General features: G+C 41.1%; 1 protein-coding gene across 1 annotated transcript in view; it reads right to left on the bottom strand.

Moving 5' to 3' along the window:
* Window positions 1-16,092, bottom strand: part of EBF1 (early B-cell factor 1) — a 280,846-nt gene that overhangs the window by 93,534 nt on the left and 171,220 nt on the right. Inside the window, exons 7-8 of the mRNA XM_014947757.1 lie at window positions 9,596-9,677; window positions 1,666-1,783 (exon numbers count right to left, since the gene is read on the bottom strand). Coding sequence (XP_014803243.1) covers window positions 1,666-1,783; window positions 9,596-9,677 — 200 coding nt within the window. The remainder of the gene's footprint in view (window positions 1-1,665; window positions 1,784-9,595; window positions 9,678-16,092) is intronic.

The raw sequence follows: 16,092 nt of genomic DNA, 5'->3' as shown, positions 1-16,092 counted from the left end.
ATAGCCTACATAAAAAGTTAGAGCTAAATAAATACAGATGTAAGTTATGTTTATATAATGAGAAACGCTGCTGAGCTAAGAATTTTAGGTTGGTAAGTGTGAACTACAGACCCGATTCTGCAAACACTTATCAATACCCTCAACTTTACTGACACAAGAAGCCTCATTGATCCCAACAGGACCATATGTGTGCATAATCTTAAATATATGCATAAGTGCTTGCAGGAATGATGCTTGAAAGCATAAACAGAATAGAAAGTTATTTCCACAGAAATCCACTGAGTAGCAGAAACCCACACATTTGCCCATTTCTCAGTATTAATAATTTCTTTTAACACATCTAGTTAACATTTTTCTGAGTGGCATTCACTTTCCCAGAGAAAATTTTATCTGGTTTCTTCAAACTCTTTGGAAAAATCTATTTAATTATTCATCAGATCGTTGGCAAATATTTGTGAAACAAACCAGCATAAAGGATGGTGCCTTCTACACTCCACTACTTCAATGGAAGCTGAGGGTACACATCTCTTAGAGGGAGCAGGCACCTATTGAACCTAGGATTACAAACAGCTTTGAAGACAAAGAGCTATTTTACCAAGCTGGAACAGGGAGATGGGAGTGAAATGCCCTCTGTTTTTGTTTTGTTTTTCAGTAGTAGTCATCAACTTTGAGGACAAAGAGCAAAACAAAACATTAATCAAATCCAGATTTTTCAAAGTACATTTGCACTCAACAACTCCCATTTTAAGCACCTACACTCACCAGCAGATGTTCTCTTCCAGGACCAGCTGATCTTACGGAAAAGATTACTGTCCCCCAGGCTGCTTCAAGCCACGTGCCCCCATTCCACCCTTGCTGGGGTTTACTGTCTTTTCAGAAAAGCCTGACAAATTGCCTTGCACCATTTCTCCTTCAATCATTTCAGCAAAATAAGCTAGATTGGCAAAGAGTTATTATTTAAACAGTTTAACTCAAATGAACTTCTTTGGACTGAAGGAGACTTGGGAGCAATCAGACAGCTATCTTAGCTGGCATGTCCATGGTGGAGAATAGCCTGCAGCAGGGAGGAGAGACAAGCAGCTGTGGCACGCAGGGAAGAGCAACTTCCTCAGCTGGCACAGCTGGAGCCAGAAAAGAACATTCGTCCATGGCTTGAGTAAGCAGATGGATTTCCAAAAGGGCTCTGCTTTCATTTAGGGCAATTCAAAGGAGCAGATGGATCTCCTAGAGAGCTCAGCACTCTATAGATAGAAGAAATCCAACCCGAAATTTGGGTGCTGAGCACTTCAGGAAATATGCAACATCCTTTAGATGCACAGTCAAAACCCAAGGCAATTTGGAAAAGATCAAATTCCAAAGTTTGGGTGCTGAATAGATGCAATAAAAAAAAAAAAAAAAAGAAAAAGAAATCACCACACTTCACTGTCACACAGGACAGACTCTGCACCCATGTTTGCCTTCTGGTTTGTCATTTCACCTACTTGAAAAATTCCCCCTTTGGTCTGGAGGCCAGTCTTTAAAATATCCAGTCCCAAAGGTATAAACTGTTACGGGACAATTTGTAACCAGTAGCCAGAGACACAAACCAAGTAAATCCACATTTAAAGTAGCAATGCCAACCAATGAAAATTATATGCCTACCATGTTCCAGATAAGAAGGCGTACCTTCCGAGGGATCGAGTCTTCGAGCTCTCCGCCCATGCTTGGAATTGTTGTGTACAAACATATTGTCCGACACTGCCAACACATGGCCATCAACATTGACTGTTGTAGACACCACAACCTGCAAGCACAAGAGCAAAATGGAGGAAAATGTGGATATATATGTATGTTTTTTAAGAAGCACAGAGTGTAATAAACTCAGTTAAATAAATAACAGCTGGGAGCTGTAGAAAATTGCATAGCTATTTCGCATAATAACTGGTGCTTATGCTGTACAAATCTAACAAGAGACGCTATTGATGAGTGGGTCTTTGGCATCACAAGCTTTTGATGCAGTTTTAAGTTAAATTGCAGAGTTTGTAGCTGCATGGCAGACGGCACACTGTTAACCATCATTTTAACAAGAGGATCTTTATTAAGTATTTTTTCCCCTATATACAAGGGCAGCTGTGTTTCACCCTAAATTATCCTTCAGTTTCCATGCTGAAGTAGATAGAGCTGTTGACATTGCAAATGAGAATCGATTCAGAATAAAAGAAAACAAAAGTGTACTTTGTGAAGTTGCAATGTGCGTTGTTGCCTGCCTCCCTTCACCCTTCTCTACTGTTCTCCCCTTGGTACAGTCACTACAGGTTGTTGAACTTGCCCAAATTTCTCCCGAGATCTATCTCAGCGAGTACATATAGGTATGTTTGTGTACACACACATGCTTGACAGTGGGGTCTTGATCTAGAGAACACAACCCTATTCATCCAGCGTTAGAATTATTTGTATTTCTCAACTTATCTCAATGTCAACAGCTGGGATTTGGTTTGACGTGAGGGGAAAGAGACAGAGCAGCGCTGCCCTGGAGGCAAGATCTGATGCTTCTGCTCCCCAGAGTAGCCCAGGGTAAGAGAGAAGCCAACCCAGCAGGGGCAAATGGCTGTTGACTCCAGAGTAGAAGACCCAACTGCTCAGAGATGTCCAGAGAGACCTCTCAACCGTGAGGCTCAGCAGGCACTATCCTATAGGAAATCCCCATTCAGGCCAAGGGAACCTGAGCCACAAACCATTGTGGAGGAAAAGGGGGGATGCATGCGGCAAGTCCCCGGCAGAGCTGTGAGCTCATCACTCTGTGTGTCCTCCCATCCCACCTCATCACCTCCCTGGCTTTCAATCAGCCACCCCCTCCCACAGCCTCTTCCCAACAAAGTACAGCATTCCCAGGGTTTTACCCCAGCAAAGATTTGGCCTTCAGCTGGCTGCTGGTTTGCCAGGAGCACGCGTCGCCTTTGAGAACTTTGACTAAAACAATAAGAAGAAATGACCTACACTTCTCCTTACATTAAACAGGGAAAGGGATTAAAAACTGAAACCCACAGAGATATGTTTATTCATGCGACCTCTTACAACCAAATATAATAATTGTCTGTTAATTGCAGTTTCAGCTCCCACCTCATGCTTCGACATGTGAAACAGCAATCAGCAGCTCCTGTTTAATCCACCTATTATGTTGACTAATTAACTTTGCTCGACAGTTTATTTCTTCCTCCATTATCAGCCCCTGTCAGCCGCAAGCACACTGCCGCAAAGGGGGACCTCAGCCCTTTTGATTGATCACCGATAGATTGACATGCAGATTAATTTAATTAGAATCACCTCACTTGAGAAATGAAAGACAATGGCAAGGGGGCTAATAGATCTGCTCTTATAATGAGGCAAGCCTCCAGAGCCACGGCAGAGGATTTCTGATTTATTTTGCTGAATTCCCCAGTCGCTCTGAAAGGCTCTCGCTTTAATTGTTCTTGGTTTTGAGAGGCTTTAGCCTCTGAAGAGGTGAAATGCTTTACAAGGATTGGCAAACATTGCTTCAACTCTCTCAGGAAGCTGCTGCCTCTCAAAGTTGGTCAAATGGGGACATTTAAAGGATCGCTTACAACAATTCAATTTCATCACTTGAATTGAATCTAAAAAAAAAGTTAAAGAAAATTTTTTTCACCTATTTCTGGCCAGCGATTAAAATGCTCAAAAATACAAAGTTAAGTGATGCTGCTAAATTGCCCATAGCTAATCCTAAAGTCTCTGTCTTTAGAAAGAGTAATACAAAAGAGAATAGCTTACATTTAAAGGATCCTAAAACCGTCCCTCAGAATGGCATTCCAGACAATAGAATTTTTTTTGTGCGTGTTTTAAGTGAAAGATATTAAAATACAGAATAAATGATTCAAGAGCTCTTACAGATGGAAATTTGGGAAAAAGAAATCGCCAAACACTGTAGGTAAGTTTTTCTGAAATCAAACTAAGGGGAAAAAAAAAACACCCAAGCCCTATATATAAAATTCCAAAAGGGATTTCAAAAGTAATTTACCCATTGCATTCCTGAGGGATAGAATAAAGTTTATGATATTTTCAATAAAATATGATCTTATAGTAAGTGGCTCAGGGTTTGCAATCTTATTTGTGCACTTGCAACCATTGTAAATTCTTTGCAACTGGGATTTTGAGCCAAATCCTTAGCTGCCATTGCCTGTCACAGCTCCACAATTTATGCCAGCTCCTTATCTTCTATGGGTCTGCCTAGATGCATATGAAAATTAACACTATTGCAATTAATGACAATGGCTACAACGTAAAATATTTTCCCCAATCCTAAAACCATATAGATACACACAGATTTCCCACTGAAGCTGATCAATCCTATGCTGAAACCAAAACTTTTGAATGTTTCCAGAAACAGGATTTCAGAAAAATAATGGGTCAAGGGGAATAATAGCAAGTTAGGTCTCAATCCTGTGCAAAAGGTATAAGTAGTTGCCTTAATATGTGCACCTTTCTAGGAAGAAACTCAAGGGAACAATCCTAGTGAGGTCAGTTTTATGTGAATAAATCTACATTTAATTCCGCCCCCATACCTTTAGGTTTCCAAAACTGTTGATGCAACACATTTTGAATTACTTAACAGTGTCTTCCTACCTACCTCCTGAACAGAGTTTGATTTACTACAAAAGAGACCACATTGGTGTGGTTCTTTGGTGTCGTTAGCAGAAGGAACTATAAAAGGAATCCCCAAGAGAAACTGTTTCCAGTCTCAGGAAATGCAGACAAAAAAAGTGGTTACTTTATGTATCTGTCTGAAAAAAAATGATTATTCATAGTGCACCTGTAAGAAGCAGCACACGCTTACTGCTTATTTCTTGAAACACAAAATCTCATTAATATCAGAATACTGAACATACACTGCACTAACAAAATATTAATACCCTTAGTTATTAAGAGAGAAAAAATATACCTTGAATATTGTGTGCCACAGTTACATACTTGGATTGCTACAGAGCACTTACATACTTACAAGTTCTACTCGTATTTTTTAATCTAAAAAAATACTACACTCTCCTCATTTTGATTTTGAAATGACTGGGATATGTTCAAGCTAAAGCACATGCTAAAACTAATTTGTGGAGAAATCATAAAATTAGGGGGAGGGGAGAGCCAAAGTATACGTGGAATGGGCACTGAGGCATCCTAAAACACAGACCATAGCAAGAGGGAAAGGCACTCTACAGTTTAATAAATGATTAATGAGGTGCTGACACATTAATGTAAGCACAGGGACAACCAGGCCTGCCAAATCTCAAACCTTTCCAAATTTTGTCAACAAAACACAGTTTTAATTTGGGACAGGCAAACACGGAAAATGATTTTGAGCTTTAGCTTTAGCCCTTCATAGATTTTGAATTTAAATCCTGTATCAACACCAGGGGAGACAGAGGTATGAAAGAAACACATGGGTTTACAACTTTCTTCAATGAAGTTGGCACTATCAACCGCATTAACGTATCGTGGCTCTGTGAATTATTCTGCCTGCCATTAAATAGTTCATTTTGTGAATACTTTGGAGCTTAGTTTAAAAAAACAATAAAAATATTCAGAGACCAGGAGCCTGGAGATCAAGCTATTTATCCACGTTTAGCACTCGGCCTGTTTATTTGTTATAGTACCTCACCTAATATATCAAAATTAAGCATTGCATGACTCCTCATTTTTAACCACAGCCCATTAAGCTTTGCTAACTGATTAAGACATAGCATGTTCCTTGTGCTTTTCATTTTCTCTGATGTATGGTGAGGGATCTGACATTTTTGTGATGTCCCCAACATCCAGTGGCAAAGGCAGAGAAAATCTGATTAAGATGATTTCCAGTTCTGAAGTGTGTCATTAGTGTTAAACCTGTAGCTCCTGTGTTTGCTGCTCTTTGAAAGCTATGCAGAAATGCACAAACGGCAATGTCTTTATTTTCATCACCACTTGGTGACCTCTTTCTACAATGCGTTGACTTCTTTATTCTAGTAACTAAAAATCACTCTCCATTTAACAAGACACTTAAAAAGGTGCCTAACTTAAAGCACATAAGTACAATACATTCAGTAATTTTGCTCACGTGCTTGAGGACAGGCCGGGCACTTAATTACCTTGTTGAATTGGACTACAGCTCTCATTGCTATTTTTCAGCCTTTTTTTTTTTTTTTGCCTTTCCCTTCTCTAGGGATGGAGCCTTGCATGTCCAAATTCCATTATCTGGGATTCATGAAGCATCATTTCTGTCTCTTATGCAAATTTGCAATAAGACACAAGTGGCTTCAATTCAAACATGAGTGGCAGCGTCCCATGGAGGCAAACTAGCAGCCTAGGCTGAGGAAGAGGTTGTGGTAACAGAATCAAACAGCATGGCAATTTCCAAGTGACTTTCAAGGTTTTCATAATAAACGAATGTTTGGGGTTTTATGCAGTGACTCAGTATGAAAAGTTTCCTCTAGATTAAAACTTGACATGTGTCAGTTTGCAAGCAGTTGTGCTAAAACAAGAACAACAAGATAACTAGAGCACCTGGGTTTCATTAATTACAATAACATACTAAACTGTTTAGTTTGTATGAATGAGTTTTTAGTGCTGAAAATTTGAGCAGAGTTCACCCATTATACCATATTATTATTATTATTATTATTATTACCATTGTTATTATTACTACCACCACCACTTATTGGGTCACTACAGCCCATCCCACCAAGACTGATGACTTATTGTGATGAAGAATGCAAAACCAGATTGAGCATCTGCTCCATGGGGTTTCTGGAAGAAAAAGGCAAGATTGGACAAAGGTGACAATACGTGATATCACCAAATGTTTTATGCAATTGGGCTGATGAAACACAGAGAGATGAAATTATTTTCTTAAGGACAAGCAGGGAGGCTGTAGCACAGTTGAACACTTAACTATCCTGAGTCCCTGCATAGTACTGGACTTCTCTCTGACTGTCTCCTTCTGCTAATAGAGTCACAGCTAACACAGCCAGAGCCAACACTGCTCCAAGCACACACTTTTGCTGGCACTTGACACCGCTTCAGTTGTCACACGCCTGGACACCTCAGACATGCAGAGAAATGTATTTCCTTCCAGGCTCGCAACTGCTTTTATGCTAGTCTTGTTACATTATTACATTTGCGTGCGATATTCAGGATAAAACTTCCTAATTTGTTTCTATATGTGAGTCTGAATGAGGTTTCACACAGAGGTTGCCCAAATCGACACATATTCTGCCTCTTTCCTGTACTTTTTTAACCTCTCTTACACCAGATGATAATCAGATAATTCCCTGCTGCTGGAAAATAAAAACAAAACAAACAAAACCACCAAACCTACCAAGAAAGGAAATTTTCTGCAGGTCCTGTCCTTAGATAATGCAAGACTTGTGTCCCTGGCCCTTCACTGTTGGTCCCACCAAAACCATAATCTGCCTTCTAATAACTTCTAGCAACTTTTGGGGACTGATGAATGAGAGACCACAGCCAAAAGATGGAGAAAGCTCTGGGCAGCTTAACAGTCCAGCACAGATAGTGGAATGAAGGAAGGGAAAGTGTCCATATTTTATTTTTTTCTTTATGAAAAGAGTATGCTACTATTTAAAAAAATATCTGGAAATACTTTACTCTTATGGTTTTTTAACCAGAACTTTGACATAACTATTAGAAACCTTGTAAGTCACTGGCAATATTTCAAAGACAGCCAACAGCAAACCCTCCACTGACTTCACAGGGGCCCAGATTTCATTGGTTCCTGTACAACATTTGTCTCAAACATCTAGGACCATCCTATCATTGAGATACTATGTGTATGCTTGGTCCTTTTCACCCTAATAAATTATAAATTATGCCTGGAATCTGTAGAGTCCGACTGTTTTATTTTAAGTCTATTACTAAAAGAGCAACAAGTTCAAAATTAAAACAAAAACACACACACAAAAAAAGAAGAAACAAAAGCAGCTACTGTAAAACAATAAGCCTGGGCACTCAACAGAATGCTGCAAGCTTCAATACCACCCAGTATTATAGTATGAGTGGTTCACTCGGCTGAAAGTGATTAATTTCTTGAAAATGCTAAGGTCACACTAATTGACATGACCTGTGTAATTAAGCAGTCTCTGTTTACACACGGAAAGCTCAACTGCTGTGAAGCTGGGTTTGTATGACAGAATGTCTTTACGAGTCAAGAGATCAACAACCTTTCCTATGTCCTACCTACTCGCCGACACAGGCTCCTGATTGCTGTTCTGAGAGAACACGCAAAGGCATTACCATATGAAAATCAGCCTCGAGCCTGGACGAGCGCAAACCCAGCAGAGTGTACATGTTGTGAAGCAAGCTCTGACAGGCCCCAGGGGTGACTGCTTGGCCTAAATCCCTGTGCTGGTGAGAGTCCTTTTTCCACTTTCTCCTTCAGCGATAATGCCCTCTTGAATCACAGGAGAAATGTGACGGAGAGAGGCGTGTGGGGTGAGAAGCCAAGGGCTCTGCCATGCTAATCCTAGCTCTTATACTGATTAATTTAATCCCTGTGGCCACATCTCCTCAATTCTGCACTTCTATGCTTGGAGGGGCAAATAACACCCTTCTGCCTTCCAGCACTGTTGCAATTAAGCACTTCAACAAAAGACATATGTGCTACATATAAATAATATTGCCATTTACATAGCATTTAGCACTTTTACTAAGGTACGACAATGCTGGAATAGAAGCAAACAAGGTTCTGAGCTACTGCAGAAAGCAGCCATCTTTTGGAGTTGTCTTCTTCCAAAGACCCATGCAGTCTCCCCAGACAAATCTCCTATTTCTTCCTCAGAACCCTGAGGCAAATCCCCACTGACAGACTCTATTATGTTTTTTCCCTGGGACTCTGCTGCCAGTACGGGGGAAGGCAAGTGCAGACCACCTTCCAAAGGGACAGTGCTGGACTTAATCACAAAAGTAGTTGTGGACATAAGTACAGCATAAAAAAATTACCTTGGCCATCTGAAGATGTGCTGATACTACGGTTCTCAAGCCCCACTGCCACATGCTGCAACAGCAGGAAAATACCAGCCCCAAACATCCCAAGAAAGATAAACCCAATGACAATTTTTTTCCAAGTGCTGATTACAGGAATGGACCTTTATCCCATTGATGCAAGTTTATGAGTCTTTAACACTGCTGAAGAATAACTGCTGAAGTGTAGTCATGAGCCTGATTTTATTAATTGCTCTTACACCCTCCTCTGCCCCTTCCAATAAACACAGTGCTCACTTAGTGTTTACATGAAGGCAAATAGTTCCCCAGACAGAAGGGAATATCTCAGAGCAGGGCAGCCCCATAACCTAATACAAAAGTAAGGTCATTTTGATTTTTCCTTTTCATACTTTCACTTCCCGTGGAGGTGACATTATCTTCAAGAGTTCTCTTGTCCAGAGCAAGAAAACCCAACTGCTTCCTGCCAATTCTGCTGTGACAAGAAGTCCTCAGGCAATATTCTGTGACCTTATGTTTTTAGCATCTTCCACTGAATTACTAGGTTAGTTTGGGTCAAAGTACTTCTGTCCCTAACAGCTGCTGATTTTTAAAGGAGGAAGCGTGTCCGACTGACCTGGAATCGACGCATGTCTCGAGGGTTTCCTGCATTTTTTAGGCAATTTTGGTTACATTTGAGGAAAAATTTCAAGAAGAACCTGTGGAGAAAGAGAAACGGACATTAATGGCTTATAAACAGTGTGCAGTAGTACTAGGTAACATCCATAAATTTGGTCCAACAAAGCCTTATTTCTACTTGTATTCCCAAGTCATCCCACAAGTCATCCCACTGACCATCCAAAGAGAGAGTGGAGCTTGCATCGGCCCCAATCAAGCAAAACACGTAACAATGTCCTAAACATTTAAGCATTAAATTAATAGATCTGTTGTGTCAGTGCCATTAAAGTTTGCAGAGTCAGTCCCTCTACCAGGCTAATGGCCAGCCTGTGCCATCCATAGCAGTGAGGAAGTAAGAGACACATATTTCAGCACAGCAAAAAGAGGACAGAAAAATGCCAGCCAAGAAAATTCTCTTATGTATAAATGGGGTTTTGTTTTACAAGTTTGCTGTCGTGTGCAAATTTTGATTTAATACAAAAATACTGAAAATGTTCCATACGGTTGAAATCTCCCTTCCACAATTAAACCCAATTTGTGCATAAAATTAATGCTCAAATAGCAGTTAGTGGGAGACCAAAACCCTGAGAGGAGAAGGGGGGAAGTCTTGGTTAAAAGACTGACTTCACAGAAAATTGAAATATTTTCAGTGCAGTCTATTTCCTGACCATACACAGTTCACTGAAGTAGCTATACGTCCCTGACATATATCTCTAAGAAAAGACATTGCATTTTACAAAGCCAAAGAAAAAAGCAAACATTTCACTGAAAATATTTCCTTCAGTGTTACGCATCAGTGGACTGTAAACTCATAAAGACAAGTCAATGAATAATAGTGGGTCTCAGATTCCAGGCTTCCTCCCCGAGAGCCAAAGTTTATCAATCTTTTGTCCAAAATAAACTACAGACTAAGGTCTACTAAAGCTCAGCCATGCAAAATTTAATCCTACAGTAACTTTAAAACCTAGCACAACAGCCAGAGCAGCATTACACTTGCAATAACCATCAGTTGACTAAGCAGAAGCTAATCTGACCTGTCTCCATATGCAGAAAGCGGGGCGGGGAATTGTTTGATCCTGTCTTGCTTTAAATCAGAAACTTAACTTTTGTAAGCATCCGTCTTTTAGCACCCAAACCGAATGCTAGGTCAGCAGAATTTGCACTCACTGCCACCAAGAAAGGCAAAACTGCAGGGTAAACAGTTTCAGAAAAACCCTGTTTGATGAGAAGCATTCTTTACCCGACTCTAGTTCTGATCCTGCCTCTCAACGAGGAAAGTTTTGGTGCTTGTTCCTCCATGCCAAGAAAATTATACTAGGCAAATGGCTGCAAGGACAAATAGAAACTACAAAGGACTGTTTTCATTAAAGAAAAGTAAGGTAATGAGGAGGACTATAAGAAGTGATGCTTGGGATTATCAAGGACTGGATCTCCTGCCCCAGGAAGCCCCTTCTAGACCCGTGCTCCTAAATAAGAGCAAGCAATCAACATAAAATAAACAGCCTCCACATTGAACAGGGGTTTAGAGACACTGTGTTTGTTTACACTAACATAAAAAACAGCGTAAGGCATTACGTTTTCTCATCAAGCAGGTTCTGATATTCAATAATGGAAAGTTGGTGCTATTTGTTGTACATGTGTGTGTCTTTTTAAGCCTCTAATGGCCAGCTGTGACAGCCTGACTCAGATTGTGTAGAAGGAGCTGTCAGCACAAATCTTGGCATCTCGAATCCAGACAACTGCTTGCCACCAGGCGAGGGTTTGTACTCGTGCCAGAATGGATTTTGAGAGACAAGCAAATAGGGCATTAATTCCGCCAAAGAAAAACGAAAAGCGAGGAGAGTTCAGGATCTTACACTTCAGATGATGGCTTTCCTGTCAACAGCTCGTCATTTAGCTCATGAGCTATGAAGGGCACGGACATCAGATCCCTCTTGCCCTAAGCTGGCCCTGTCATGCAAAATGCTGGCAGGATCCAGAGACCACCCCTCTGTGTGAGATTGCTTGCTGAAATAAAAAGCCCGGCCATCTGTTGGGAGGCAAAGACATCCCTGTCAGCTGGTGCCTACAGCCTCGAACAGGCCCTTATGTGGCAAAGCCTCTCCGAGCCACTTACTCTTTGGGGAGAAGCCGGCGCTGCCCTGGGTTTGCCGGGGGATTTTTGGCGGCTTCGCCAAGCACCGGGCCCAGCAGCTGCCCACTCGGTCTGCTGCGGCCCTGGAGCAACGCCTCGGCCCGGAGCAGAGCTGGGACATGGAATAGTGAAAAATATCTGTGCTGAAAGACAGCGTCAGCCACACAAACGTGGGAAGCTTCTTGCCAGCCTGGCTTTACACAGCACACAAGAGCGCTGGGCAACGGGGATTTGCAGGTTGACTCAAGGGCCCCAAAAGAGATGGAAAGCTCCTTGTGAAGCTCTCCAGAGAAACAGTGGGCCTTCTCTCCTCTTACAAAGTCTGAGCTCATGTCAGCTCAAAGGCCTGGAAAATCACTATGAAATACCAGAGTTGGCTTTTGCAGACTCTAACCCAAAGTTTCGAAGTCTAACTCCCTTTGCACTGTGCTATCTCCCCCAAATTCTACAGAAGTTTCACCAAAAGAAACTGCAGAAGAAGTGAAGCTCATCTATTTAAACCTACCTAAAAACCTCAGGCAAGCAAGCAAACAAAACTTCCTTTGAATTAAACCAACTCCAGAAAAAAAAAATTAACTTGAAAAACTAACAGTATTTTCAGAAGAACTTTCAAGACACCAAGCTTACGCAGCCAAGTTCGCTCACCACATTTTAAGTAAAAAGTCACCAGTTTACAGAACACGTTCTGCCAAGCTCCGTGCTTTTATTCCATTGAAAGACAAAACAAACTATAGGCTGCACTTTGTTTTGGAACACGCCAGAGCCGGAGTCCCCCTGGCTACACAAAAGCATCCCACACTTGTCTAGGCAAGAGCCGAGCAGCTCCCGCGCTGGCACGGCGTGCACCGGCTGACGGTCTCCCCCTGTTTTGGCAGAAAAGCGGGTGGGAACAGATCAGGACAAGGGCAGGGTGGAGTGGTCTGATTCACGGGGTTCAGCCCAGTCTCTCAGTTCTTCCTTTAAGCCGCCTGTTCAGGTGCCTTCTTCACCTTGAGCCCGGTCCTGCCAGCCTTGCTCATTAGCAACACTTCACTCTGCAAATATTTCACATTTAGATTGACAAGACAGGTCCAGGAGAAGTGCCAACGGAGCTGAGCTCTTTGTAAGCATAAACATCCATCCCTGTTTGTTTCCATCTAACTTCTTCACAGTGGGTTATTTTTTTCAGTTCTAACTTTCTCCCCGTTTGGCAGGGCTGTATAGCATTAATACTAACCACAGAGGATATATAGCATTAATACTAACCACTGGGGGCTGAAATTCATTCCCAAAATGAAAAAAATCTGCAAAACACGGGACCATCAATAAAATCTTCAACTTTACCTCTGTCTCCAAACTCATGTGACTGCTGAACACCAGCTCTTCTGCTGCACAAGACTCAGTCATCAATTAAGCTTATTGCTACCACTGAAGGTTTATTTTTTTTCACGAATCAAACAAAGTATATCTTCTTACTCCCTTCCTGGCTACTAATATCCCTGGTGTGAAGAGCATTGGTGCCTATGGAGCAAAGAAACACAAGCCAGCTCCACGCACATCAGCTCAGGTCCAGCAAGCTTTTACAAAGCACCTGGATTTACTGACTTATATTGCGATTAAATCAAAGAACTCCGTGCTTCACCTCTTATCTGACAGAGACATGGTTGGAGGGTATGGGACTAAAGTTTGGGGGAAACCCAGTTAATTTTAGATTAAACTTAGGGGTGATAAGACGCAGCTCAGGGTAGGCTGCAAAAACTGTTCCAGGAGTGAAGCTGATGAGCAGTCAATCCATGCCATGGCACTGTACTACTACAAATCTCTTAGTAAGTGCAAGGAACAATGTAGAAATATAACCATCAGTTAAGTACAAACCACCAGTCTGAATCAGACCCAAAATTAACTTGAACTTCTGTCTGCCAGGTAGAAACTCTAACAAGTGGGTTATTGGCTCTTTCAGGGATGTTCTCTTCTCTCTCATAACGCAATAGAAAAATCCTTTTTGGAGATGAAGCATTTTTTTTTTCTAACAGAACTGCTGCATTCCCGAAAATCCTTTCACCATTACCTTCCCCTTTCTGCCAGTGAAGAACTTTTACACCAGCCCAGTCTGAGTTCCCTGGTTGCCCCCGCTGCCTTTCCACGTTACCACTGCGAAGTCCTGACACCAACTCCCTCCTCGCTCCTGCTCCTTCCATCCTCTGGTTCCTCTTGTTCAGCTGAAGGATCTAGCAAGCAGGCGACCATCTGGAGGTCACTTCATCGCTGGCCATCTCATACATGGCACAGCAAACCCTTTGGCTTTGTGCAATACCCTCTCCAGCAGCATCCCACTCTTTGCCACTGCTAACTACCACAGTGATTTAAATTAAATAAATACAGCAGAAATGGAAATACTAGCAATAAAGATGTAAAAGGATTTTGCCCTCCAATTTTTCTTGCCACTACAAATTAATATCCATGTTTATTAAAAATAAACTCAGAAGTAAATTAAAGAAAGCAAGCTCTGACATGATCAAGGTTGGCTTTTCTCTCACTCTCTGAAGGAAATTTAAAGGAACTCAAACACGAAGGCTTAGCAGTAGGATTTTCTTGCCATTGCCACAATAAATATGTCTGTGGAAGGAGAAAAAATAGTTGGAAAGAAGACCTGCTGCATTCCTGATGCTGAAGAAAAGCTTGTTTGTTCCCAATACATTGGAGAAGTTGTTCCAGAACAGTTCATCCATGTGAAAATACGACAGCTGTCGTGCTGCCAAGGTCAGCCAGACCAGTGGCTATCCAGAAAGTGAGTGCTGGTTATACAATTTAAACCTGGCTAGGGCAAACAAAATAGACAAAAAGCACCTTTTCTGAAGTATAAAAGCATTTGATAGAAAAGGACAACTTTAGCCTCCTGGTTGAAATGCAGCAGTAAGTATATGTGGGTTTGCAAAATTAGTAAAACCAAAATACATGGACCAGTGCAATAATTAGCAACCGTCCATCAGATAAAAGGATCGCACACCCATTCTGTGTGACATACCAATTCAGCCGAGTACTAAATATGTGCATAAATTTAAATACGGAAGCAGTACTGATGGAGACAAAGGTATTACTCACATACTTGAGTACCTCACAGAACCAACTCTGCTGCCAGCCGATCTCCTCTCTTTGGTTGTCCTCTCAGCAAGAGAGGATGCCGGGGATGTGATACTACAAATGCAGTTGTCGCAAGCAATATCTGATGGGTATGTTATTTCTGGTGAAAACCTGGCATATCAAAAAGTACCAAAGCCCATACAGGGGTGAGTCCACAGGTCACCAACAGGCAAACAGTGCATGCACTTCAGCCCTTTCATTTGCTTCTTCAGGGTTTTCTGGACACTTCTCACACACTTCTCTCTTTCTCAATCAGTAACTTCTACTGCACCTACTGGTAACAAGATCTAGTTATTTGCCACTAAAATAAAAAACATAGATAAAATGCATTGTTTAATGAAATTGTATTTGGAAAAGTAAATAATCAAAATGTAGAAACGTCCCTTTAGAAATTTCAGAAGGACAAAGCTTTTTTTTTCCCTTTCAAGATGACTCTTCTAATCAAGACTCCTATTTTACACTGGAAAATTCCCAACTTCCTAAAAATTAAGCTAAAATAAAGCTTTTTTTTTCCTTGAACAATAGTTTCTTGAATTTTCCAACATTTTTAAACTTTACTTGAAGGGGGTACTTTTTTATTCCATTTTGCCAGAGAAAAATTGTCAAAATAGTGAAATTCCCTACACTACAGAAAATCTGCACTTAGCAGAGCTCTAATAAAAACTGCAGAAAAAGGATGGGAAAAAATTCCTTGGCATTTAAAGTATGTAGATTACCATTTACTAACAAGCCTATTGTTGCAATGTTTTATTTTTTGTTTGATTTTTTTTCCCCTCACAGACCTCTTCACATACAACTAACTGGTCATGTCAAGTACTCTATTCACAAAAGAAAAATTGAGACTTGCACTGATATTTACCAGCATGAGGCTGTGCACGGAAATCAAATATAGGCATGGGGAAAACCTCCTTTTACCCACATGTTCACAGCTGGATTTTACTTGGCTCTTTAGTCAATAAACAGCAGTAGCTACCTTTTGTGGCATTTTTACAACAGGAAATTTATTCTGCAGAAGAGAAATTAAACACCAGATACAGCCATCTAACTCTCTTCTAAACATAACCTTCTTGAGTTGTCAAATATCCAAATTAAGAAAAAAAATTTTCGAAACCTGCATTCCCTGGATTCAGTGTTATCACTGATTTAAAACGGACGCAGAATCAGACCTGTATTTTGCATTTATGGGATGCTAAACAATTCAC

Source organism: Calidris pugnax, unplaced genomic scaffold (genome assembly GCF_001431845.1).
Source record: "Calidris pugnax isolate Ruff unplaced genomic scaffold, ASM143184v1 scaffold27, whole genome shotgun sequence".
Taxonomy (NCBI): domain Eukaryota; kingdom Metazoa; phylum Chordata; class Aves; order Charadriiformes; family Scolopacidae; genus Calidris; species Calidris pugnax.
This window is presented reverse-complemented; position numbering and strand designations above follow the sequence as displayed.